At 39.4% G+C, this 27736-nt stretch overlaps 2 protein-coding genes across 2 annotated transcripts; one reads left to right on the top strand and one right to left on the bottom strand.

The window, feature by feature from the left end:
* Positions 1-512: 512 nt before the first annotated feature.
* On the bottom strand, positions 513-13926 carry caprin1b (cell cycle associated protein 1b). The gene is made up of 18 exons (XM_022192926.2): positions 13771-13926; positions 12285-12449; positions 12049-12111; positions 11853-11939; positions 11514-11752; positions 11331-11413; positions 9112-9276; positions 8940-8992; positions 8758-8841; positions 6918-7103; positions 5806-5914; positions 5627-5688; positions 5437-5529; positions 5012-5158; positions 3759-3912; positions 3416-3595; positions 1154-1260; positions 513-1051 (listed from the first exon to the last, which is right to left on the bottom strand). Exons 2-18 carry the CDS (start codon positions 12447-12449, stop codon positions 965-967), a joined length of 2064 nt encoding a protein of 687 aa, XP_022048618.2. The 5' UTR covers positions 13771-13926; the 3' UTR covers positions 513-964.
* A 7164-nt stretch (positions 13927-21090) lies between these two features.
* lmo2 (LIM domain only 2 (rhombotin-like 1)) lies at positions 21091-25207 on the top strand. Its single transcript, XM_022192957.2, has 3 exons — positions 21091-21734; positions 22503-22718; positions 23993-25207. Exons 1-3 carry the CDS (start codon positions 21694-21696, stop codon positions 24216-24218), a joined length of 483 nt encoding a protein of 160 aa, XP_022048649.1. The 5' UTR covers positions 21091-21693; the 3' UTR covers positions 24219-25207.
* The last annotated feature ends 2529 nt before the right edge of the window (positions 25208-27736 follow it).

The raw sequence follows: 27736 nt of genomic DNA on the forward strand, positions 1-27736 counted from the left end.
TTCCAAATCAGCATGTTTGTCAGTTATTAACTTTTAAACAAAGTTTTGTAACTGATAAATTATGCTTAAAAGCAACACAAATGGACCATGATGACAAACAAAACAAGCTTTAACTAAGAACAGCATTTTTTTTTTGCACAATTCCTACACCAGAAAATTGTAAGAATATTGTAATTATTTGATCCATCTGTACTCTGATCAGATCTACTTAAACTTTGGTCACAGATAAAGAACGACTGCTTTATGGTGAAAAAGATGTGGCTTTGTAACCATCATGAAATGTTGATATTTGGAGAATAGTTCTTTGACCTATTCAATAGTGGCTGCGTGGCAAAACCTAAACACTCTCACAAGGCCTTCTAGAAACATAACTGAATTTCAAAGCACAGTGACAACAGTAAATTAAACACAACAGTAAACTGTTTAAAACTGTACAGCAAGTAACGGTTCACATGTTCTGCCTTGAGAATAACACTTAACTGTACAGCAAAAACTCCAGGCTGAAACACGGGTATGCAACACAACTTTATTGAAACTCTTGAAGCAACATCAATTTACAAACAAGGAAACGGGAGCTCGTCGAACATAAAACGTTTTTTAGAACCAAAATGACAGAAAAGAACTGAGAAAGGGGGAAAAAAACTCCCAAGGATTGGACCAGCAGTGGCAGGTGCATTTTTTTTATACAAAAAAATAACTTATGAAATCTTTCAAGTTTACAGGAATATTGAAACACATGGCTTGTGTAATCAATGATTGGATGTACAGCTTAGCTTGTGTTTTAAACTTTAAATGATTCAATATTTCCAATTATCAAAGCAAGCATTACTTTGATTGAAGAGACTGGAAAAATACCACTGATGAAGAACAAACAAAAGAGAGCATGAGTGAGCAGGGGCAAATGCATTCTTGAATTTTCCGTGTGGTGCAAGTAAATCAGTCACAGTCATTATGAAAGGCCTTTTCAGGATCGCATTGCTTGAGTGCTGCCTCTTGACACTCCTCTGGGGCCCTGGCCAGCACCGCGCTTGTAGTTCTGTTGGTAACCGTCCTTAAGCAACAGAGAAAACAAAGACAATTGAGAAACTATTTTGACAAACGGCAAAAATTACATCAACAAATCCAGTGGGGAGTCTGAATGCTTCTGTCATACCCTCTGGTAGTTCCCGTTTGAATAATCCCGAGGTGTGTTGAACTGAGTTTGTCCATATCCAGAGTTTGAAGTGTTGGCGAAAGGAGGACGATAACCCTCATAGCCACCTGGAAATACAAAGATTTAAACTTGGAATGGTCTTCCTCAGGGAAACACTAAAATAAACTCAGAGGCCTGTTTAAGGCTGCAACATATTCTGTAAATGTGAAAGCAATTCTATGCATCAACAAGCACAGCATGTTTCCAACACTTCCAAAGCAACAAGTCTAAACTGAGGTAAAATATGCAAAAAAAAAAAAAAAGATGAAATCATCATCAAATCAAATCAAATGCCTTTATTGTCACTGACATGTACAACAAAATTTTGGATGCCTCTCCTTTGTGGGATAAAACGATAACAGGTAAGACAAAATAACATATGAATAAATAAATATTGTACTGCACCGCCTATGCTAGATGTACAGGATTACATCTCATTTCACTGTCGAGGGAGAATGATGCAGTACATGCCAAATTCATTTTTTTATAGGACAAAAACAAACCTATTTCATCAATTAAATTGCAGAGTAATTCTTCCCATGTCCAATTCATTTTTACTTTGTCCCCTTTTCTAGCTCTGCAACACAACTTGTGCGATATTACAAACTCTCGAAAATGCTTTACATTCAGCGTGAAACAAAAAAGAACTGCATCCCAACATGACATCTGGTTCCTCTGTGACAACAGAAAAACTTTCCTTCCTCAATTTCAAACACTTCTCCAACTCAACACACACTCCCTTTACATATCAGATACTAAATATTACACTTGAAACGGTACATCCTGAATTACAGTGTGAGCAGAGAAGCTGCAGGTCCTGGTTGTGCAGGAAGGCAGACTAAAGCTCAAACTCAACATGTAGTGCAAGTTAACACATCAAATGAAGTTCAATTAAATACTGCCACAATGAGCAGCTTTCATAGCTAACCCTGCTGGTATGCTAAAGCTGATGGACAACAACTTGTGCACTGACAAACATTAATAAATATTGTGCAACCATGTTGGACTTTTCTGTAAAAGCATTCTGTCCTGTCCAGATATTAACATAACTAAAAACAGCACTATAAGAGACTGATAAATCCAGTAATGTTACATATTCAATGTTCGAAACGGGATTAAATAAAAATAATAGGGCTGGGACTTTAATGCGTTAATTCTGATTAATTAATTACACCTAAAATAACGCGTTAAATAACAACGCATTTAATCGCACCTTTCTCAGTTCCCTAATTTCTGGCACACCAGTAACACTGACTAACACTCCAGTCAGTAGGTGGCGGTAACGAACCTAAAGTCTGTCTGCCAGCTGCGATGAAGAAACATAGGAAGCACTGAGTGACTTCAGTGCACTGGTGAACAGTGAAGGAAGATGAGACTGAGCTTGGCCAGATTAAAGCGTGGTTATGTGCAAATTGTGCAACAATGAGTTTTCTGATCACTGCAGCACTTCAAGCCAACGGTAGAACATGTTGGTGTTAGCACCAAAGCTAACGTTAGCTTCAACAGTCCTACTAATGGCTAACATGTAGCCATCCCATCGTAGCCCACCTTTCAAGACAGTGCTTGAGTTTACAAAAAGTTTTAAAATGTTGAATATAATCGCTATAAATGCACTTTGATTTTGCAGTAATCTGTGAATGTAGTAGACGGATGAAAAATGCAGATAAATAAATATAAATAAAACAATTTTGTTGTTTTAGTTTTTACTCCATTGAGGCTCTGCCTCTTTGAAGGAGTAATAACATAAACATCTGTCTTTTAATAACTTAATTATAAACTTTTTGTTTGTAAAAAAATTACATAAATAAAAATTTATATTCCTAAAAAAAACAAAAAACATCAAAATGACACCAATTGTCAGATCCAGAAACTATGAAAACAGAATGAATTTCTGAATTTTTGACTTTTTGAACTACTTATGCTGATGCTATGTGCCATACAGTGGGAAAAAAAAAAACTAAATCCAGGCTTTAAATAATCAAAACCACTCCCCCCCCCCATTTTACAATTTTTATAAATTTTAAATTGTAAAGCCATATATGTCCATTCATTGACTCAACTGTCACCCACAATTTTATTTGAATTGAAAAACTTCACTTATTGTGTCAAATATTGCTATTTGACAAAAGTGCGACTAATTGCAATTAATTAATTACAAAGCCTGTAATTAATTAGATTTTTTTTTTAATCACGTCCCACCACTAAAAATAATGAACAGTGTACCTCTGAATCCATTCGACGAGCCTCTGTAGCCATTGATCATGCCCCTGGCGTTGCGAGGTCCACCACGAGACATGCCTCTGCTGTTATAGAAGGACTGAGTCTGCCTGCCAAACCCTGGGCCCTGCTGGGAAGGCTGCTGATGGCCTCCCGATGGGTCTTGGGAATGGAAGGCACCAACCACTAAAAAAGATGAGGTAGAGTGCCCCAAAACAGACAAGTCAATCTCCAGTCAAAATCATACTGCATTTATAAAAGTGGAGTTTAATAAGAGCGCAGCTTCCAGAAAACAAAGCAGAAACACTGAATCCAGTAAGCAATGCAGAAATATTGAAAATGTGCCCACCAGACTGCAGTTGTTCTGACTGCATCTCCGTCTGCTCCACAGGATGCTGTGACTGGCCGCTGAAGGCCTGGTTGTAGCTGTTCTGGTACTGGCTGGCCGGGTTCAAAGCCTCGGTCTCATTAGCCGGCGGGACTGGGGCATTAAGGTTGAACACCTGAGGGACGAACAAAGGCCACATTGTGATGAAGGCAAAACCAGAGGAAAGGTCACATGCTCATTAGTAGTAAAGTCCATTACGCACTATTTCCTGGATACAGCCTCTCTACTACAAATCCACACGACTGCAATGTGAGAGGACCTAACCAGAAATTCCTAATTGAAGTCATTAATGCAATTCTGCTTGCACTCCACTGGCAGAGATGCACACTGTGTGCTGCAAACAGCTGTTTCATCTATACAGCAGTCTGAATACTGCAATGATGACTATGCAAATATGTTTCTCACATGAATGCTAGTAAACATGTCGGACTTTTGACACCAGTAGGAAACGATGTGTATGAAAACTTCAATTGGACCAGAAATAGTGAATACAGCATTAGTGTACAATGGCGAAAACAAGCATCCGGTTTACTTTTCCTGCAAATGCACAGTAGAATACTTATAGAGCATACAGTTAGCCAAGTCAGACACAGATGAGGACACCATGAGTTAGCAGTTATTGATTAACAGGTTTATCTTCTCATTAAAGAAACTGTTTAACTCTCTGAAACCTAAAACCCACTGCAGCTTTGCAGGTAGGGCAATTTTTAAATCACAAAAAAAAAAATAAACAATATAAAAATCAATAAAATTTCAACATTTGTGATAAGAAGAAAATGGAAAAACCAAAAGAATCAATCTGAGCTGCTGGATGTGTTTACACAGAGCTGGTAGGAGACAAAGAGGGAAACAGTAAGTAGTAAAACATCTAGTGTGTATTTTTTTTCCAGGCATTTCAAAAAGTGATGCACATGCTGATTACATTTCTCAATTGTTGCAGAAATTAAAACAACCTAAAGAAATTCAACTACAGCCATTCAATAATTTCCAACTTTGTTATAGTGCACAGAGACACTTTTGACTTCTCTGTGCTTCTAGGCATGGTAGTGTTTCATTAAGGTGCAGGATTTTATATTGCAGTGAAAAATGACCCACGGTAAGTTAAATAGTGAGACACAAAAACATCCAGATACTGCTCGGGGTTTAAAGCGTTAATCAGTCCAATTGAAAAAAAACAGGAATTTTTTTTTAAATCGCTGCCATCAGAGCCTTACTGTCTGCATTGACTGGAATGGTGCTGCGTTGACATTGATGCCACTGCTGTGAGGAGCTTTGGAAACTGGCTGGAAAACCTGCGTCTGAGAGGCAGGAGGGAGAGCTGTGGAGGGAGGAGGCTGTTCTGACGACAAGGACATGGAGGTCTGTTGAAGAGGGAAGACACAAGTTGCATTGACACAACTGTAAGTTTTATTGGCAAGATTAAAAGAAGCAAGTCCTTAAATAAATGCCACGTATGCTGATAGCAATTTGATTACTTTCTGCTAGCTTGTAATACATAATCCTGAATACAAACTAACAATTAGTGCAAGTTTAAAAAAAAAAAGATCTGCAACTCATGTTGTTTGTATTGATAATTAATATTTATAGTTTCATCGGAAAAAAAAAAGAAATCTCCAGACAAAAAGCACAGTATGTCTACCTGAATAGTGTCAATGGGTTCTGTTGACGGTCGAGGGTCTGGCGTGTGTGAGGTCTGATACATGGGGGGCGGTGTCGGGGAGACGATGGGGACCTGTAAATGTAGAGAGCAGAAGTTAAACACATCCTCCAAGTGATTTCTTACTGGTGTCTACACCATCAGTATTGTCTGATCATGAATAAATACTCACTTGTGTGGGCTCAGGCTGGACAGGAACGGAGTTGGGTTGCGATAACCGGGACTCAGGGAGAACTTAAAAAAAATGTAAGCATTGCACATCAGTCAAGCAAAATTCTCCTTGAAGTCTGGTAACTGTCATATTTGCACATCAAATGACATTAGAGGAGTGCTTGTCCTTGTAAAACTTACCTGGAGAACACACCATCTGCGGTACGTCCATGCTCTGAGCAGGTTTCATGGGCTGCGCTGATACAATTGCTGGATCAATGGCCTGTCCATCAAACTCCAACATGGAGTCCTGAGAACAGAAATAATTAGTATCATGCTGCAAAATCTATAGAAAACAGTCATTTGGCTCGCTTGAGATGAACTGTGCCTCGCCTGGAAAGCGGGCGAAAGCAGGCGGCAGCAGTGGGGCTGCAGAGCCAAAAAGCTGCAGTAAAGTCGGACTGTTTCCAGCAGCCTTCATTCTCTACAAGAACTTACAGCTCACATCCTGCTAGATCTGATTCTGATGTAATAAAATGCATTCAGGCCTATATATCATTATGACAGGTTAGTCTATTAAAGAGCTATACAAGTTAGACTTGTGATCTCTCTTCAGGATTCAACCTTCTTCTGACATGCTTTCTCATATAAATCAACAGAGCAGACTTGTCCTTCAACTACATAAACATACACTGAAAACCTTAATAGGCAAATAGAAACAAATACAAAGACAACAGCTGTTATTACTAATGCAATCAGACCATCTGTAAAAACACTATTTTAACAATGCTCACATTCCCATACAAGAAAGGTTTGTGTTGTTAAATACTTCATGAATGAAATCAGTCCAAGCTAAGATACACTTTTCTAGAACTGCGATATACTGGGTGCAGCTTGTGATCTGTAACATGAATGTTTTCAGCCTCCTTGACTGATAAAAGTCACCATGAACCACACGTCTTCCTCAACAAAACAAACCTTCAAATTAGGGCATCCTAACAAACAATTAGATTGCTGAGCCAATATCTGAATCAATCAGCTGTTAGCCTAGTGAGTGTAAAGAATTTCCCAACGTGCCCTGAGGCCATGCTGTCTGTGGAAAGCAACTGTGGCACCTGGCTCCAGAAGCCGCAGCCTCCATGATCTTGTGAGATTATCAGTGTCTATGTTTGCAAGACGCCAGAATGAGTCAGGATCAAGTCAGACACAAACCTAACAGGCATGCATTGTGCATCAAGCGCTGGTGAAAGATTCTGCTCAGACCCTAGTTCATCTTAAACGAGTCCATTCACACCTCTAACATCCGCACTCACCTGCATGAAGTTGTAAGTTCCCTGCATCTGTGCCATTAAGTCCTGCACCACCTGCTTCCTGACCATGGGGTCAGTAGGTGGTGCAGGAGACGTTAGGTTCATGGGGTGGGTTTCCAGGGCGACGGGGGGAGCTGCAGGCTGCACCGCCTGCTGCTGCTGCTGCTGCTGCTGCAAGGCACCAACGGCCTGAGAGTGGAAAAAGGGCAGAACAAGTGGATGGACAGAAGGTCAAATTTAGCATGATCTAGGTCAGAAAGAATAATCATTCAAACATTTAGTCTCAATTTTTGGAGGTGGCACATTTTGCATTCATGGATGCTAGCACTGGAAATGAGACATATGAGAGATAGCTAGCGGCTTAGCTTTGGTCCAACTTGGCTGGCTTACATCTAAACAGCAATATTTAAACTTGGTGAGAATTAGTTCAGCTTGTCTGTCTTCCGTGCCAGAATGTGCATGCTAAATCTTGCGCTAGCGATAGTTGGTATTAATGACTAACTGTTTAGCATAATATTAGCACTCTGACATTTTGCATAATGGAAAGTGCATTACAAATTAAATTTATTATTATGAGTAACAGTCTGAACAGTATGACAGAGAGAACATGCTCGGCACAAAAACCTGCACTAGTCGGAGCAGATCATATGCTGCAGTTATCACATGGAACCATACCATTGCAGTGTGGTGCTCAGACATCTGCCTGACAGCCCTCACCAGAGAAGGAGCCTGTATATCCTGTAACCTGCCTGTAAATTGCATTCACCAGTCCCTGAAGGACTTTTACTTTTTTTTTTCTATGTTTGTTTTGAAACTTTGAATCACAATAGCTGAATATATCATCTTTCGCAATGGGCAGCTGAATATTTAATGCTGACAATGATCACAACAGTGAGAGAAGAAATGAGCTACTGGCTGCAGGATGAGCACACAAAAACCAAAGTGTGTGATCCAAGAAATAAATGTAAATGTTGACAATGCATGGTGCCACTGTTGCCATCAAATGTTCCCAATTTTATCTAACGTTAGTTGCGTACTGTGTGCACTATAAAACAGCATGCAGTGCATTTCTTTCAGGGACTTCATAGCCTTAGCCGCTTGCTGATCATTTGGCTGCTGCCATCACAGGACTGTGCCAAAACGATTGTAAGTAACACTCGGCCGCCTTGAAAATATTTGTCTCTGCTGTCGCTATCAAACAAAGGCAAAATCCAATCATGCACTGACAAATCTAATCTGAATATCACATCGGCAGTTTTCACATGACAGAGAGAAGAAACAGGTGTGATATGATGGCAGCAGCAGTCACTCAGCTATGCACTGCTTTTTTTGACAAAGTGCATTCACGGCTTCTTTCATATTGTTGTGGCAGCGTTTACAGAAACAAAAAGTATTTTACATACAGCAAATATTGTCTGGGAAAGAGAAGTGTTCCACTTGCACTCATGTTCCAAATGGTTTCAATTAATAGATCACATAATTTGTTAACCACACCATCTTATGCATCATAGAGACATGCTCTGTGTCTCACTAAACTCCAAATCTATCATATGACCAAGTCACACAAGAAAAGGATCTGACTGGATATTTTGCACAGTATTCCATGATATGAAACCGTCTTGGATTATTTCTTGGTAGATTAGAGTAAACTTTCCTTGAAAATAATACAGATTCATGTCCAAACCAGCTAGTTCTGGACTCAAAGGGGTTCTCAAGGATAGGCTGCCTTTAGGATGCAGTAAAATTAAAAACAACAACAAAAAAAACATCAAGTCAGAAAAAAATGGCAAATAATCAGCAGCATAAAAAAGGAGAAGTTCATCTGAACATCCCTGCAGCATACCTCTGCTTCCCTGGTCCACTCATCCCCCTGCTCCTTCTCACTGCCGCTATATGTGCCGTCTGGAATGAACTGTCTGTTTACAAACTGGAAGGAACAAAGCAAACATCAGCACAAAGCTAAAAAAAAAATAACAGAATGCCAAGATGCAACGATTTTGCTGGCAAGGGATACATTCCGCTCACCTCTGTTGTTTCCACCGCAATGGGTTCTGTGAATTCCTCAATTATTTCAGTTTCTGTAAAGAGAAAACACAATTGAGAGAGAATACAGGGCTTATTTATTTATCGTTTGATTACATTAGCATTTTTAAAATAGCAAGTTTCATGCAGCATGACCACGGAAAACAGCCAGAACCTGGATCAACAGTCTGCTCTTCTGCTTCTGACGATTCAGCTACTGCTGCTGCTGCGGTTGGCTCTTCCTCTTCTTCGTCCTCGCACACTCCATTTTGGTGAGATGGAATCCGGTCAAAGTACCCGCTCAGCAGAACCTGGTCCAAAGTCTCTTTCAGTGCCTTGTCTAGCAGAGGAATAACATGGTCAGCATATCAGTGGAAAGTCAAGAAAGCACACATTCGGCCATCATATTGACAAGGTCACAATTATCAAACAATCATGAGTGAGCAGTGAATGTTTGCAGATCATCCAGTGTGGAAAACCTCTGATGCACTGAACAAGGATTTTACAATTTAACTTGTAAAATCCTTGGGTGTTAAAATACTCAAACAATCATACCATCCTTATAATCAAACTAAAATCTCTGCTGGTATTTTTGGACTGCTGTGAAATACACCAATGTTGACAATGATTTTATTAATCTGTCATTTAAGTAATCTCCTAAGCAACAAAAGCCAAAAACATACTGATTATAGCCTCTAAAATATCAATACTTGCTGCATCTTCTGCAGAAGTTTTTTTGGTTCTGAACTCAACATGCCTGTGATGCACCAAATTTAAACGTCCACCTTAAAAAAATGCAAAAGTCAATTCTTCATTTAACTCCACAATGTGTAAGCCACTGTTCAGCACAAAAAAAAATCTTTGGTTTGTAGTTTGACCAGATTTAGAAGAAAACATAAAGAAGGAAGCCCACAACTATCAACACTTTCTATTTCAAATGTTGTTTAAGCCTATTCAATACACTAAAATATGCATTTTGTCTTCTAAGAAAAAACAACACAGAAATCTCATCTGGCAGAACAATTTGGTCCCTTAAACGTCAAACTGCCTCACTGTAACAGCTACAGGAAGAACTGAAAACTACAGTAATGTGGGCATTAAAACATGATTTGACAAACCCAAGCACAGACTGCAGCTAAAGTTTAAATAGATTTAAATCTGCTAATGTCACAATCATGACATGTAATTCAGGAGAAAAGCCCGCAGGATAGCTCATGCATTTACACTTCTGGCTGTACAGACAAAGCAGCTCAATGTTATTTCCTTCATTTCCTTATGCCTCAGGTCAAAAGGTCTGCTGCTGCCTGAATAAATATCACTGTGATTCCCAAAATGAGACCTTCTTACTGAGGTGAAAGGGTTGACTGGTATCACAGCAGTGAACTGGGTCACCAGTATCCTAATGTGGCTCCAGAAATTCTGACCAGTGGAACCACAGGCGACAGGGCCACTGGCACCCTGCCTCACTGCTGAGTCAGGATAAGCCCACAGCTCTCAGCCCCCGAGCAGAATGCAGCAGCGCAAAGCCCGAGGCCAGACCGCTGAGAATGCAGTACTCCAATATCCCCAAGCCCTGATTATTCACATCACAGCACTGCATGCATGCTGCGTTAACAAAACACAATGCACGTTTTACATTAACATATTAAGACTGGCCAAAGGAAGCAGCACCTTTTGACCAGAAGGTACTGTTTAGAACTTCTGTCATGTCGATCTACCTTGCCTTTAGACTAATCAAAAGAATGTGACAGATTACTTATGGCCAGCTTCAACATGACACAAAGCTTGCTGATGACTGCTGTGTCACCAACCATCTGATAAAATGTCCTGCCAACAATTTTCACCACCAGCTGGGCATCTAAATAAAGCCAGTTTGGGTTGAATAATGAATCGCCTTGTATCTAAACTTTAATTTGCTGTAAACTGCAGAACAGTTGTAGCTAACAGCTATTTTCAGTATTGATTATTTCACCAGTTACTTTCTCCATGAAATGTTTTACTGCAGTTTGTCTAAAAAAAAAAAAAAAAGGTTAAATAGCAACAAACGAAAATCACTGTTTCACATAGCCCAAAGTAATGTCTACAAGTTTCTTGTTTTAAAGGGCAAACATCAGAAACTGAATGATATGCTAAGTATCATTAATAATTTCAAAGATTCACAATTTTCTAGGAGGGAATGGTGAATTTTCAGAACGTATTTGATAAAAAATAACTTAAATGTTGAACTAATAATCAAATAAAGTACATTATTTTTCTGTTGAGTGACTAATGATTTCAACATCTAACCTTGGTAAGCTTTTACTGACGACAATTAGCCAAAGCAAAGAGATACATTCACAGATCCTCTGTTGATTTCTACAGCTTGAAATCATCAAGAATTTAAATTTGACTTACATGTTGTTCCAACCACAACCATGTCCTTCCCTTCTAGCAGGTCCCAGAGGTGCACAGATGCATCTTCATACTGGTCAGTCAACCTGTGTGTGCAACAATAAAGTTTTGGGATCCTGTTGTTAAAAAGCGATAAAAGAGGCTTTTCTGCATCTGTAATTGATTCAGATATCAGCTTAGACTAACCTGACGTTTTGGTCACGGTCTGGCCCCACTAACTTGTAGAACTCATCAAAAGCTGCGAGGTCTCCGTCTGTCAGCAGCGGTATGCCGGCGACTCCCTGCTTCAGGTCCTGTCTCACAGTGTCTTCGCCCAGCCGGTCCAGGAGGAACTGTAGTTCCAGGACTGTCTTCAACCTCCTCTGCTCTGCCTCCTCCCGCTGCAGCTGCTCCCGCCGTGCAGACTTCTTCACCACCTTCTGGATCTGATGATGGGATAGACGAACAACATTAAGGCAGGTTAGCACAGGCCAAGGTGGACGCAAATCTGAGTGAACATTTCTACAAAACCAAAGTCATTCTTACATCTTGTCCCAAAGCAATAAACGTCTTCTGCAATTCTCGGGCAAACTCCAAGTTATTCATGACTTCCTGGTATTTGGCGAGTGCTTCCTAAAAAGATGAAGAAGAAACAGATATTTTACACATTGGTAAGTTGCAAAGTCTTTCTAAGAATTACAGAATTATGTGTGCAGAATCATGAATACGTATGTGCACCCACCAGCTGGTCCTGGTTGAGACCCTCCCCTTTGTTCTTCCTGACTTGATAATCATCCAGTTTGCTCTGTAATAGAACATTTAAAAAAAACAGCTCTAAATTTTGACACGACATCTTCTTGTCCTGGCTCCAGTTTACTTAGGACACTTCAAGTATCAACTGCTTTGAAGTATGAGGTTTAGCTGCATGTTATTAATGGGGAAAAAGATCTGGAAGAAATGGTTGTTTAAAGTCTTCACCTTTTTCTTTTCCATGTTGCGGACCTTCTTGTCAATAACACACAGCACTTGCTTCAAGACTTCAGAGTGTCCACAGAGTGAAAAATTGCCCATTGACCCTGGAGCGGATCCCACATCTGGGCTGGCAGATTGCACTGTCCTATTTGCATTCATTGCTGAGGGCATCTAGAAATCAAAGTGGAAAAGTTTAACTTTTGGTGACCGTAAAGAGATCCTTTAATCAATGAAAGTAATACAAGTACATAATCAAAAGGAGTATTTGAAAATCGCTCATCAGCATGTGCTGAAACCAACTCAGACTATAAAAAGCCAATAACTGCTACATGGTGACCACTGGGGTCTGTGCCATTAGATCGGGGCTGCAGCTAATGCTTCTCTTCATTATTAATTACTAATTATGTTAAGTCAATTATCTGGGTCAAATTAATCATTTTGACAATAATCTGTGGGAAAATGCGCTGATTAGATTCTTGAATCAGTGTCAGTACAGATAAAGTTTCCACATCAGCGCCATTACATATTACACTAATTCAACCACAGCAGGTCCCTGACTCAGCTATTACTGCCACAGCGTTCCCTGGCCTCATGTTACCTTATGTAAAAGTAATTCAGATACATTTCTAGAAGCAAAGTGTACTCAGTCTCAATATGGAAATGATCCAAAAAAAAAAAAAAACAAAACTACGGCCCAAACATTGACAGTTTGCTGTCAATTTCCCACCATAGCTTCAATAAAGACTCACACGATGTGTCTACCAAAACTGTTTCTGGAAGTCTCAGCTGACAAACCAAATGAATCTAATAACTTATCTCTATCTGGCATATCATCAGGTTACACGCTACAGTGGGTCTGCTGTACAGACTGCAAAGCGACTTGGAGCTGTAGAAATATAGCTGACTTTTCACAGTCACATATTTTACTTCACAAAAGAAAAACCTGTAGCTAGTGGCATATGAAATAACAACAGAGGTGTACGCGGCTGAGTTGTGATTTGCTAGTACAAGAAAAACAGTGCGGCTATGTAGCACAGGTGCTAATGAGGTGTACACAATGCGGAAACATGGTGCAGTAACAATTTGCTTATACAATATCTGTGTCAGTCAGACCACATCTATGAGCCATAAAACTATTCTTTCAAATAATCTGGCTAACTTTAGTTCAAACTGAGTGCGAACCGAAGGGAGGACGTTTTTGGACCCGACATTCCCTACTCGCCAAATTGTTTCCGCTGTTACTCAAACTATAAATCTGTACCTCCCGCTACCAGGTCTGTGGCCCGGGCTTGGCCCAGCAATGCGACCGGTTCGCCGGTGTGTCTCTCGGTTTGGTAAAATGGCCTTGGCCACACTACCGTTAGCACAGACCGTTGACTTAGCATCCTCGCGTACTGCTAGCTTGCCTGTCTGATAGCTACACCGACGCGTGCGAGCCAACAGCCGGCCGGGAGACCCGTTACCTGGACAGCACAACTCCGGATTCACCCACCTTGATGTGATATATCCACAGGGGAGCTTGCTAGCGAAATGTACGAAAAGGCCGAGTTGTTATTATTGTTGTGTTGCTTTATTTTCTCTTTCACTCTAGTGTGGGATCCGCCCCGCCGGCCTCACCGACAACTGAGACGGTTCGAAAGACGGAGAAACTCTTTATAAAGGCGAAGGTCCGTTTTTAGCTGTCCCAAAATATGCCTGCATAAATAAACTACAGAAACAGACCATAATTAATAATTTTTGTAAATATAGCAAAATTTACATCCACCACTCAAAAATACTATTACGATTGCTTAGCACCTAAAGAATCTTTCCGCAATTCAAACTTTTAAACTTACTATTTATGCTCAGGCATAAATGTGCAAAGCTTCTTGGCAGAAAATCTGCACAATCATTAGCTTTGATTAGGCTATCCTGTCTCTCTGTCCCTCTGCCATATACAGTGTGTTTCTGCAGCTGTCCCATCTCACTGTAACCCTGCCATGTGTTGGATCACACCTGTGTCATCACACAACCCATCACGCATGGCAATATATGACTGCAATCTTTTGCAGCAGTTTGAAGTTCAAGTTCAATGTGGAAGTAGGTATTTAAAAATAGCTGAGATGACTTACTAGATTGTGGGACCTTTAGAAATTCAATTAAGTTGAACTTATATTCATATTTCACTTTACAAAAATATGAAATGTTTTACAATAAAACAATGACAACAGGAAAAACAAAAACGACAATAATAATGTTTATTCTACAGCTAAATTAGTTTGTGTTAAAAGTAAACAAGTCTTTTTCAAGGCTTTTAACCACCTCCCATGGTCTAAGGATTGAGTTGGCAAAGGTCATTTTCGGACGTTTTAGTATTTCATTTTTTTAAATAACACATCTTGTTGAGTGCTTCTCATGTGATCGAATCTGATTGGTGAAATGCATTCTTTTCCTCTAAACTAAGATAAACAACCAGAACTTATGCCACCTGATCAGCTTTTTCCTAACAGCAACTGGCCTCATCAACATGGCCAAAGACTCATGATTTACACTGTGCTTACTGTTACATACATACCAAACACCAAGTCAAAAGCTTTGTATGTGAAAACCTAATTAGCAATTGAACAGATAAGCTCTTTCTGTCTTTCTCAAAGAGAAAAGGTGGCAAGTCTACGAGATGGAAAGATAAAAACTCCACCTTGTAAATCTCTGTCAGAGCTGTGAAAGTGAACATGCTAATACATACACATGGCATATGTACCATAGCAGTTATGAATTAGATTTTTATTACATGATTCTGATGGCCAAAAGAATTCCTAGTGACAGTATTATTGTGATTTCAACAGGAAAACTGGGGGAAAAACATGCCGTCACTGAAATTTATCTTCAGATCTTCAGCTTTGTCTATTGTGTTTTATCTCTTTCTTAGTAAATGATTTACATTCAAAGTACAAGTGCAGCGGCACAGAGAGAGAAAGAGAGGGTTAGTAATCACAACTGTAGAAAAGCATATAAAAAGAACAATTAGAATTAATGGATAGTGAAAAGGCAACGACATGAGCTGATAAACAAAAGATTATGAAGGCCAAACATCTGCAATCAAGACCATGTTGGCTGAGATCACCGATTACATTAAAGTGTTAACAAGACAGCTGCCAAATTGTTCATTATGGTCATATGTGTGTTATTTATAATCAAAACTGTATTTTTATTACCACATTTATCATTAGTGATATGTCACAACCCCTCTAATATGTACTAGAGTAACACAGACCACATCTATAACAATTGCAGTAAAACATATATGTATGTATATGTTGAAAACATATTATATATACTTATACTTAGCATTAAAAACAGGGTTCCACCACATTTTCTGGCTCATCTGCCTGATTTGACGTCTTTGTCAATCCAGCAAGTAGACAGTTGCCATTGAAATATGTAGAATGTGTTTGCATTATATTTCCAAAAACATAATCGTAGTATTTTTTCTAATTTAGAACACATCAAATTTCAGTCTGGCAGTTTTACAACCACCAACCCATCTGCCTCTCAAGCATCCCTGTTGCTTTGACGTACAACTTGTCAAATTTTTATCATTTCTATAATATCAGATTATTTAGTATTGCATTTCTAATGTTCCCCATGTTCACAATTTGTTAAATAATTCTAGCATATAATAAGCTTTACCAGAACTTAAGTAAATGTAAAGATTCACATGTGCAAGTATAACATGGGTTCCAGAGCTCATGTTATTGCTTCAACCCAACATGGTTTGTGTAATTTACATCAGTAGATGGCAGTAAAGCTCAGCAGGAAGAGCAGCAACAAAATACTGGCTGATGACTGGCTTGACAAAAAAAGAGTTCCCTTAATGAGTTTACTCTGACTTAGAAATATGTAGACCTGTTTTAAACAAATGTACAAAACTTAACTTTTAAAACTATAACTATTTCTTATTATGTATGATAATAAATGGCAAAAAAAAAGTGACCAACTCTGATGGAACACAAGTGGACTGTTTGATTAGCAAACTGTTCTGAGACCCAAGAACTGCTCTTCTATGTTCTTCTGTTTTTACTTCACCCTTGACCACAGTTTGCATCAGTATCTAAAGGGGAACAAACTGACCACAGAACTGCTCGAAAGAATGTGTAACCAGCTTTCTTTTGTTTTGCCAAATACAGGAAGCAGTTAACATGGCTGCACAGCTCTTTGATTGCACTGTTCCACTGAACGTGTTTTCTTTTCAGGATAATACTGATTATGGGAGGATCCCAAGGGTAAGTGAAGCTCCCTTTCAACGAGTGACTCATTTCCGCAGCCTGCTGTGTTTCAGTCAAGCAACAGCCATTTTCAAGGAAAAATTCCAGGGTGGGTCTTCATCTGACCTTTGACCTTTACAGCAAAATCTTTAAGGTTAAAAGCCACGCTCTTCAGCTTTTACAGAACAATACAACATTTCTAGACCAGTGGCAGTTCAGGAGGACAGCTCTAAAACAGCAACCAGTTCACTTCAGATTGGGCAGGAAATGGTGAATTTTGAGTTGGTGCTATCACAGAGTCAACACAATGTCCGGAGCCCCTTATTCCAGGAAATAGGTCTGCAAGCATGTGTCTATTGGTGATGTGTGGATAACCGTTGTTGTTCCACTTATACAGTAACTAGAAGAAAACCTCTCATTATATTGTAAGTTGAGGTTAAATTGGTATATTAGTCGCATGTCCTGCAATAGCCTTGCAATAGCCAACATTTTTGCCTTTTGGTAATGGAAATAGTTCTAAACTCATATTGTTTGTTAAATTGCTTGCTCAGTGCTGACGATTTTTCCAACTGCCCTGAAATTCCAAACAGCTTTCAGCTCCATAATGCTCTCAGTACCAAACAGGCAAAACAGGAAGCTGGACATGAGTAACACCACTTCCTTCAAGGTTTTCAATGCTTTTTAACTGTTTGCTCCCCAAATTCAACCTTAGACAAGAGTGAAAGCTGAAAATGTAGAACCCAATGTTGCATGGAAAATTTAGATAACGCAAAATGCTGTAAAATTTAAATCATAACATGAAGCTTGAAACTCCTCAGTCCATTTCCATTAGACAGACAAGCTGATGTCATGCCTACAGTTGAGTGCGTCTCCTTTCTGCTGACATTTAGGAAGCTTTAAAAGCACTGATAAGGGTTTCACTGCCTAATGACAGCATGCTAGAGTTTTCACTTTGCGCTGTGGGCCTTGTTTCTTGTATCATGCTGAACCATCTGGAGTCAACCTGTCTATCTAAGAAGCCATGAGCAGGGTGCCATCATACGTGGAGGGGGTAGGAAGTGAATGCAACGTGCACCAACCCCCACCAGGAAAGCTCCATGTCTGCTTGCCAGTTGCACATCCTCTGGGCCTTTTCAGTCAACTCCACAGGAAGAAGTAGATGATTTGTGCAATGTCAGTAATGACTTTCTCTCTGCCTGTGTCTCATCTGCCATATGTTGTTTTGTATGTATATCTATGTGCAGTATCGATTAAGATCCTCAAAACCTTGGGTTGGGTTCTCCTGTTATTTCTGTTCAACATTTTAATCATGCCAAATATATCGGACTGAATATCAAAGAAAACATGTACCAGATTTTGTAACTACTTGAAATCTAAAGTTCATCACTGACCTTGGAAAAAGCTCTTTACAATGATTCGCACCACCAGAGCCTCAGCAGATGGAATTTATCATAGAAATATTTTGGCTTACATCTCATCTATGTTGCATTAACCCATAAGAACCCAGACCCATTTTTCCTTAAAGGACTTAACGAGTTAAGGTCAGACATAAAGCTTTACAAGGAAGAGACTGGGGCACTCAAAGTGCTTGTTACACTGGTGTCACTGTGGGTTCTTATGGGTTAAGTGTTACAACTGAAACCTCCAGAGCAGCTACTGAATGGACCACATGGGGAGATTATCATGGGTGTTCAAACCATGATTTCAAAAAAGTAAATGATCACACATAACTCATCCATCTATTATCTATAAACCACTTTAGCCTCTATAGGGTCAGAGTGGGGGGCTGGAGCATACCCCAGTTGACTTGGGTTTAAGGCAGAGTTCACCTTGGACAGGTCATCAGTCTCACAGGGCTACACAGTGAGACAGTCAAGCAAGCACTCTCACATTCACACCTACAGACAATTTAGAATCATCAGTTAACCTCAGCATGTCTTTGGACTGTGGGGGGAAGCCGAAGCGCAGTTTCCTCCCTGCATTTTTATTTTTTTTTACAATACTTGTTAAATTACTTTTGCATTACTTTGCAACTTTGCCTGAGATGCAGTGTCATGTAATTGCCAGTGAATAATATAACAATAAACCATCCATTTCTCCACAAATCAGCACAAATCCCAATCCTTATAAGTAAGAAATAAACAAGATCTTTCTTTGATGTTCTTTAGTAAGGTGTTACCTAAAATCCAACAGCAATGTTGGTGAAAACTTGCCCAAAGAGCATCTCACACAAACACGCCATGGCAAGAGCAAGGTTCAGCTGCGTGTCTAAGAGAATTAAGCTGGCTCTGTCAGGTGGCTGTGTTGACTCAAAAGAAAAGAAGCAGTGAGTGTCATTGATTAGTATTTGTAGCGTGAATACTCAGTGAAGAAATTTACAATACAGACAGACAAATGTATGTAATTTTAGTAATGTGTTACTTTGTGGTGTGCTGCCCTGACAGACTGTGCATGTGAAGTCATTAATGTGCTTAAATAATAGCAACGTGAACATCTACATTTACAAAACAACCGAGCTAACTTTTAATATGATATGATGAGAAGCTGCAGATCGGCTGTTGTGGTGCTGAGATTGTTTTTACAACATACCTGAAGGATAATAAATGTGATTATTAGGGTTAAAATGTGTGACATTCCTATTCAGTGAAGACTAACTAAGCTACTGTATGCCGCTGCGTTGTACAAAGGCAGTAGGCAGAAATCTCATGCTGAAAATGGTTTCCATTTGATGGATTTTCAGCTTGAGTTTTATCTCTGTCAAGCTGCTCTGCTTTCTGTGTAGCTGGCACACAGCAGTGCCATGCTCACCTTGCTCCTGGGCCTGCTCTGCTTGGTATCTACACAGTCCAACAATTGTGTAGCCCAGGGACGCTTTCAGCCTACATCTACAGCTTGCCTGCGATCTTCCTCCGCTACATCTGGCGGAGGAGCTGACTCTGGCTGCCGGAGTTGAGGTGCTTTATCTCGCTGCCCAGTCCAACTGCTGTCTGCGTCCCTCCCTCCTGCAGGCAGCCCTGAAGCACTGGCAGCAGATAAGAGAAGGGCCCATAGCAGCTCCGGTTTGAAAAGGAAAGGCTGTGAAGACACCAACTATGTAGAAATATCATTGCATTCATTCCTCACGGAGACAACCTTCAAAGGAACTTACTTTGAAATATGTCTTAGTGTAGCAACTTATCCAGGGACTCAGTACCGAAGACAAATATGTATGTAGGAGAAACTCGAAGTATTTCCTTCGTAGTTTCACCCTGTAGTCGATGAAATCTCTGAGGGACGTGCAGTACACTTGATTTCACTACATTTGTCTGAAAACTATCATTTCTAATGGAGGAGATTCAGCATATGATCAGTTTGAAATGCAATGTTAAAGCTTACAGTATATTGTATGGTGCTAAAATAGTATTTAAAATAAATATTTTGTGTTCAAAAACATATTTTAAATTAATACCAAAATCTGACAGGGTGAAAGAGGTGATTGTGCATTATCAAGGTTCTTTAATCTCTCATGTGTAACATAGTATTTTGTGCTCACAGATTAGGATCTTATACAGCAAAATATTATACAATAGTTTTGATGTATCTTTGGAGGGGTTTCTGTTAGTCTGAAAAGACCTAACCACCTGACTTAAGGCACCTGTGTGGGTATGAAAAGCATTTAAATAACAATAATGCATTTGGAAGTAAAATGAAACAAAGTAGGTAGTATGACAAATAAATGCAATAAAATTAGAGGAAAACACAATATTTATCTCTCTATTATACTTGGAAAGAAGCATAACGTAGCAATAATAAGAAATATCTTACTGTATGCACACATACTGTGTCTCTGTATATATATATATATATATATATATATATATATATATATATATATATATATACATATATATATATATATATATATATATATATATATATATATATATATATATATATATAACTTATGCATCTTGCATATTCAATATTTTGCATTCTTACATGCACTGTTTAGACTGTTAATACTTCTTAACCATTATATGTCTGGATGGCCATACTGCAATTAAATTTATTCCACTTAGACATTTTACATTGTCGTGCACTTTAACTGATTGTTTGGAACTTCTGGTGAGATGCTAAAATGCATTTTGTTGCCATACTACTTGTAGTCTGTGCAGTGACATTAAAGTTGAATCTAATCTAATCTAATCTAATCTAATCTAATCTAATCTAATATTCAGATGCAAGATCTCCAAAAGTTGCATTATTGAGTTGGCTACTTTAGTTAAATGCACAACTGTTAACAAGAATGAGATGTTTTTCATAACTTTTAATAACAGATTTGGACTGATGTCTTATAATTGACCTGTACAACACTAGTAAATGCTTCATTGACCGTTAATTAGGTCACTGTTCACAACTAGTGGTTCCAAAACCCCTACAGAAGTCACGATACAACACATTTAAACACTCTCTTTTCATACAGGGTCTAATGAGCCTGCTGTCGCCTAATTATCAGAGCAAACACGCAACTCATGAGCTAATTATATCGCGCCACTCTTTATCTTTGGTCCAATCGGCACTTTGGCCAAGCGCAGCAAATAATGAACTCATTAGTCTCTGTCACGACGGAGCTGCGCGCCCGGCCGAGGAGCTGTGCGGTGTTTAGCTGTCGCTTTAAGACCGATTTCCCCCCATTGTCAAACAGTCGTGAGCAGGAAGAGGGAAACGAAAGCAGACACCGAGGGGGCCCGACGTATTTAAACACGATGCTGCCGCACAATAACGGCTTCGTGTGGAGGAGAGGAGCGCACTTTGACAGGGACGCACGGACACGCAGATCCACGCCAGTGACCTTCTGATCGGCTGGATGGTGTCCGGACCGAATAAAGCAGCGGACAGTGGGTAAAGTGGCTACGGGATGAGAGAATGCACACATGGAAGTGTCACCTCGGGTCGTTGCCTCAGGAAATGATGACAGTGTCCTCCATCATCGCTTAGCTGCTCAGAGCGCACAGTTCTCGTCTTGCGGCCATTTCGACTGGACTCAGTTGCCTTTTTTTGATTTAACACACACACAAAGACTGTAAGCGGCAGGTTGGATGCTGTTGAAGCAGGTGCAGGCAGCTTCACAGGTATCCGCTGATCTGCTGGCTCTGGACTCTCATATCTGATCTGGACTTCATATTAGAAGAATGACATCCACTATAGAGAGGAAGACACTGGAAGCCAATGAGTGAGTACATGACTTATAAACTTGAAATTATGTTATTTCTAAGACAGGGAAGGACGCAGCATGATTGAGCCAAACCGTCCCATGTGAAACAACTGCATGTAACTGATAGCCAGAAGTCCCCTGCTGTGAAGCAGAAAAATATTCAAGTTTATCACCAAGAGTGGAGTTTTATTTTAATGTAGAAATTGCACTTGACAGGAAAAAGTATTTTTTTTCTTAAACAATTGAAGTGACACGTAGGTAAAGCTGTCCAAGTGTAATTAAACTCACTAACTCACTAGTCTCTAGTGTCACATAGAGTATGTGATATTTCACTTAAATAAAGTAGCCTTTCTGTTTTGTTCATCCAGTGCTGTATTTAACAATATCCAAAGGCTCCCTCAGGTGGACAGGAACATAACATATTGTAGCAATGCATCAAAGACAGATGAAAAAGTGTTAGAACTAAAAAGAAGGCAAAAACAATCATAATTCATAAAAAGCTGCAAGAAACAGGAGCATCAGAACCTGACAGACGAGCTACACACATAGATCACCAAATGCTAGCCAGTCATTTTGGAAATCTAGACTTTATTAGTATTTATTAGTCAAATATGTGAAAAGTCTCTCAACAGAAAATGAAGTTCAAAAGAAAAATAAGGAAAACAAGCTGTGTTGGTTGGAAAAAATAATTCAATCAAAGATGCCACTCGGGGTCACCACTGTCAGGCATCTTATGCACCAAACAGCTGATCAAAACACCGGCAACTGTTGTGTTTTCCTCTTCAGGGAGCCGGTGGATGAGGTCCTCCAGATGCCGCCGTCTCTGCTGACATGTGGCGGCTGTCAGCAGAGCATCGGAGACAGATTCTTCCTGAAGGCCATCGAGCAGTACTGGCACGAGGACTGTCTGAGCTGCGACCTGTGTGGCTGCCGGCTGGGGGAGGTGGGCCGCCGGCTCTACTACAAGCTGGGAAGAAAATTGTGTCGGAGAGATTACCTCAGGTCGGTCTGGTGGTGTGATGTTGGTACATCCTGATTTAATCAAGCAGATTGGTCCCTCATCTCGTCAGAAAACACTGGTCAACATGTTTAGGTGTCATAACTGTATATGGGAAAAGCACTGCTCTGAAAGAATGTCAGTCCTCAGTTGAAATGGTTCCTAACAACTGCACCATTAACTTCTGTTTGAGGGACCTTTGTTAAAAACTACACTGCAAACCTCTTCTACTAAATTATTTTGCACTCTCTTTAAATTAAACTTAGTGAGTGCTACAGACAGGTAAAAGAAGGATTGAGAGATGAACACATGATCGGTTTGGGGCTTTTTCATGATTTTGGCGACAATAAAGGAAATACAGAATCGTGCATATAATTTTGACAAACTTTTCTCATGCTGGATTTGAAATTATTTAATGAACAAGCGCATTTTCATGTTTTAAAGGGACAAGTGGACACGGTTTGGACATTTTTGTTATATAATCAGTGAACATAAAGATAAATGGATTCAGTAGAAGATCTACTCTGCTAAACTACACTTATCAACACTGTCAAAATGTTAAAGCTCTTGGTGGGAAAAAAAAGAAATGTTAAAAAAATGTTTCTTTAAAAACATTCAGAAAAAATGTAGATTTTTTTTCTGAACATTCTTAAAGAAAACATTGGAAGTTTTACTGATATATATGTAATCACTTTAGATATTTTTAGGATTTTTTTGGGAAGATTTTTGCTCATGTTTTTTTGAAAATAGTGACAAGAATTTTCTCGCCAAATTTTGGGGGATTTTTTTGATGTAAAATTTTTAAGGGAAACTTTTAATGAATTATTGGAATTTTCTTCCTGAAGGTTTTGCAATTTTTCAGAAATTTGGAGATTTTTTTGCTGAATTTTTTGATTTTTTTCAGACAAGGTAACAACATTTTTTGGTGCCCGTGAACAGGACGGTTAAGACACAAAGGGATTATTCTGATGAAAAACAAACTTGGATATGCAGAGATGAATTTTTACGGGTTAAATCAATGACTGGAGAGGAACTTTAAAGCCAGTTATTACTTTAATTAATAATGTACCCACTCTAATCCAACTGTAACACCGGAACCTTGGGGAAATTAACAGTTATTGCAGAAGTTGGAAGGGAGGTTAAAAGGGTAAGAGGAAAGCTTTAGAGTTGTGTAATAGAGATGGTGGTGATTGTGCTCTCCGTTTTGATGCTATTATGAGTAGGTAAATGTTTTCCATGTTGCTCTCAGTAACATGCTGATGCTCTCTCATCCACTCAGGCTGTTTGGTCAGGACGGTCTCTGCGCTTCCTGTGAGAAGAGGATCCGGGCGTTTGAGATGACAATGCGTGTGCGAGACAAGGTTTACCATCTAGAGTGCTTCAAGTGTGCTGCCTGCCAGAAGCACTTCTGTGTGGGTGATCGCTACCTTCTCATCAACTCAGATATTGTGTGTGAGCAGGACATCTTTGAGTGGACCAAGATCAACAATAACAATATGGTTTAGGAGGATCTCTTGCTCAACACAATGGAGCTGCCTTTTTCCTCTTCCTTGAAAGGGAACGGACCACTGATAGACAGTTTGTAATGCCTGTGCAGGCATCATTATACATCTAAAATTCATATGGAAGGATTTTAACATAAAAGGACAGGCTTGATCTCTGCAGTTGTCCCTGCTGGAGACTAATGAAGACTATACCAGCAATAACAGAGATTTTTATCTAAGGCTTCATTCTAAAAGCAAAAAATTCTTAAATACTGAAAATACATGCAGTATTAGTCATTTGTTATACACTGGAATATTAGAAATGATCAAAAACTAAATCTTTGTGAATTTTATTGTAGTCAAACATTGCTGCATCACTTCAGTCTGCTCTAAAATGTTCAATAAGATCAGCAACTATACAGTTATGCGTGTGTGTAATTTCCTGATATTTTCTTATTATTAATTATGAACAAATGAGAACTTTGCAGCCGATCAATTTATATCTTAATAGTAATGCGTTCTTTATTAATTACTGGAAATGTTTTCTGTATGTTCAAGTGTTATTGCCTGCGAACAAGTCTCACATTTTAATGTTCAGTTGACCTGCTGACTTAAAGACTGTGTTCTTAAGTTGGGAATTACTTGGAATTTATTAATGAGATGTTTACCTGCCTCTATATCCTGCTTACTTATCCATGAAACTTCTCTGGGAAAGAATTTATTAGGAAACTATGAACCTGTAAATGGAACATTTCCATATTGTCATATCATAAATGGAATACAATATCCATTTTGAAAAGTCATCATCAGAATGATTGCTCTGTATTGCCAGGTTGAACTGGTGGCGCCCTCTAGTGGATTGAACCCATGCAATACTTATTTGACTGACTTTGAAGAAGTTTTCAGTGTTTCATGTCATTTTAACAACTCTTTGGACATGCACCCAACACTTTTTGGATATTTGCTTGTAAGTTTATTTAATAAATGACAATTTAGAGAAACACTGACAATCTTTGGCATGAGTGTCTTCTTGGGAGTCACAAAGAAAAAGTCATGAAGCCTGTTCAAAAATAATCATGTATGGTTTAGAGAAAGTAATGTGGAAGTGTTTTTTTTGTTTTGTTTGTTTTACAAATTAACAATAGCACACACACACACACACACACACATGTTTGTTTTTCTATACCGGTGGGGACTTACCATTGACTCCCATTCATATCTAACTCCTAACCCTTACCCTAACCCTAACCATCACCAAATCAATGCCTAACCCTAAACAAACAATATGGCCAAGAAAACGGTGTTGCCACCCGTGGGGACCTCATTTTAGGTCCCCACCGTAAGACAAGTCCCCACCTTTATAGCAAATAGTCAGGTCAAAGTCCCCACCGGTATAGCAGAAACAAGTGTATACACACACACACACACACACACACACACACACACACACACACACACACACACACACACACACACACACACACACACACACACACACACACACACACACACACACACACACACACACACACACACACACACACACACACACACACACACACACACACACACACACACACGGTTCTTATATCCCTGTGGGGACTTACCATTGACTCCCATTCATACCTAACTCCTAACCCTTACCCTAACCTTAACCAACACCAAAACAATGCCTTACACTAAAGAAATTTTTTTTGCACTTTTACTTTTTTCAGTAACAACAACATGGCCAAGAAAACACTGTTTCCCCCCGTGGGGACCTCATTTTTGGTCCCCACCATGACGTGAGTCACCACCGAGATAGTGTGGAGTCAGGTCAAAGTCCCCACCAAGTCCCCACCGGTATAGATAAACACGTACACACACACACACACTACACACTATAATTTGTGAGAATATAAGTAAGTAAATGGAAATAAGAAAACTACAGGAAACTACAGAAAATACATTCTATTGCTGTCATATGTATCAGTGAAATCATAAGGAAAACTGTGCACATAAATGGTGCAGACAGTGATGATCCATAGAGAATGGCTGCAAACAAAATCACTTCCCAATTTTTTGTGCAGCTTGTATCCTTGATGAATACAATAACATGGTAAAGATACCAAATATTGTTTTAAATCATTAAATCAAATGCAAACAATTCACTTAAACTGCAATATCAAAATTCCAATAAATGGAATAAATAGGTTTTATTCATAAGCTTCTGAGTGGCAGTAAAAAAAGAGGGAGAATAAAGGCCTGTTTTTAGCCACAAGAGGTCACTAAAAGCTCTATAAATTCCAACCATTCAGTGAAAGACAACTCAGTAAAGTTTTGCCAGGAGAAGAAGAGCAGTAAAATGAGAACTCGATTTATTATCTTTTATGGGATGCTGCTCCTTACAAAAGAGTCTTGTGAGAATAAATCCTAGCAACAGAAACAGCAGAAGTTGTTAATAAAGTCATGATGTTTGGCCTGTAACATTCACTGTCTCTTTTTCCCTTCACTGTCTGTCTTCAAAGCTGACACAGAGTGTTTCTGCTCTCTTCTTCATGACTGCCAGCTGTCAAGTTACTCTGAACTGGCCACGATGCGTGCTCCTCCAGTGCCATCCAACAACCTCCTGCCATCCCCAGTTATCTTTACAGGCGTAACGTCATTAATTGAGTCCATGAGCAGCTCTTGCCTCTGAGGTCGGGAATGAAGGCGCCTGACCACATTAGCAAGTGAGAGGAACAGCTTTAACTTTAAGAAGTAGTTGAAAAACGTGATCGGGAAACAATTTACAGCAAAGACAAAGAAGAAGGAAAAAAAGGGAGAGGTGGGTAAAGGGAAAGGGCAGGGCACAGAAGCTGCAGCATGATTAGCTGAGTGTGACAGGAGTTTATTCATAGACAAGGGAGGAATGAAGAAACAGACAAAACCCACCCAGGCTGAGATTATGTTCCTGCTGAAAGAGATACTTGTGGGGGAAACTAACGAGTTTTCCCACAACAGAGATGGGAATATACTGTATAGGCACACAGAGGGATACTGGGCCTGTGCTCATTTGGAGGTCTTCAGAATCTTCAGTGTGGCATTAAGCAATGCTTGAGGAATGGCGGTATAGAAGAAAAAACAAAAAACTACTATGCGGTGGTCTCACCAACAAATCAGCTCCATATTGAACACCAGGCTTAAGATATGTGTGGATAAATAACATTTTAACTACATGAGCAAATAGAATTTGGCAGCAGCTGAGTAGACTAAAATATCTACAGTCCTGGTGACATGGGACACTTAACCCTTCTGTTTTGTTGAAATGTGCAATCAACCTCAAAACTGTGTGCATAAAAACAATGCGAATTGCAAAACCAGCCATTTTTTCCTTCTTGTATTCAAATCTGTCATTCTGATTGCTTCAAAACTTAACATATAGGAAAACACTGAGGTGATAGCCCTTTACTACTTAACTCAACTTACATGTTTGCTGAAGGTGACAAAACACAGTGATGACCAAAAAGCAACATATATATATACAGCATAAGGCAGGGCCGGAGTGGGACCCATTTTCA

Source organism: Acanthochromis polyacanthus, chromosome 8, assembly GCF_021347895.1.
Source record: "Acanthochromis polyacanthus isolate Apoly-LR-REF ecotype Palm Island chromosome 8, KAUST_Apoly_ChrSc, whole genome shotgun sequence".
Lineage (NCBI taxonomy): Eukaryota > Metazoa > Chordata > Actinopteri > Pomacentridae > Acanthochromis > Acanthochromis polyacanthus.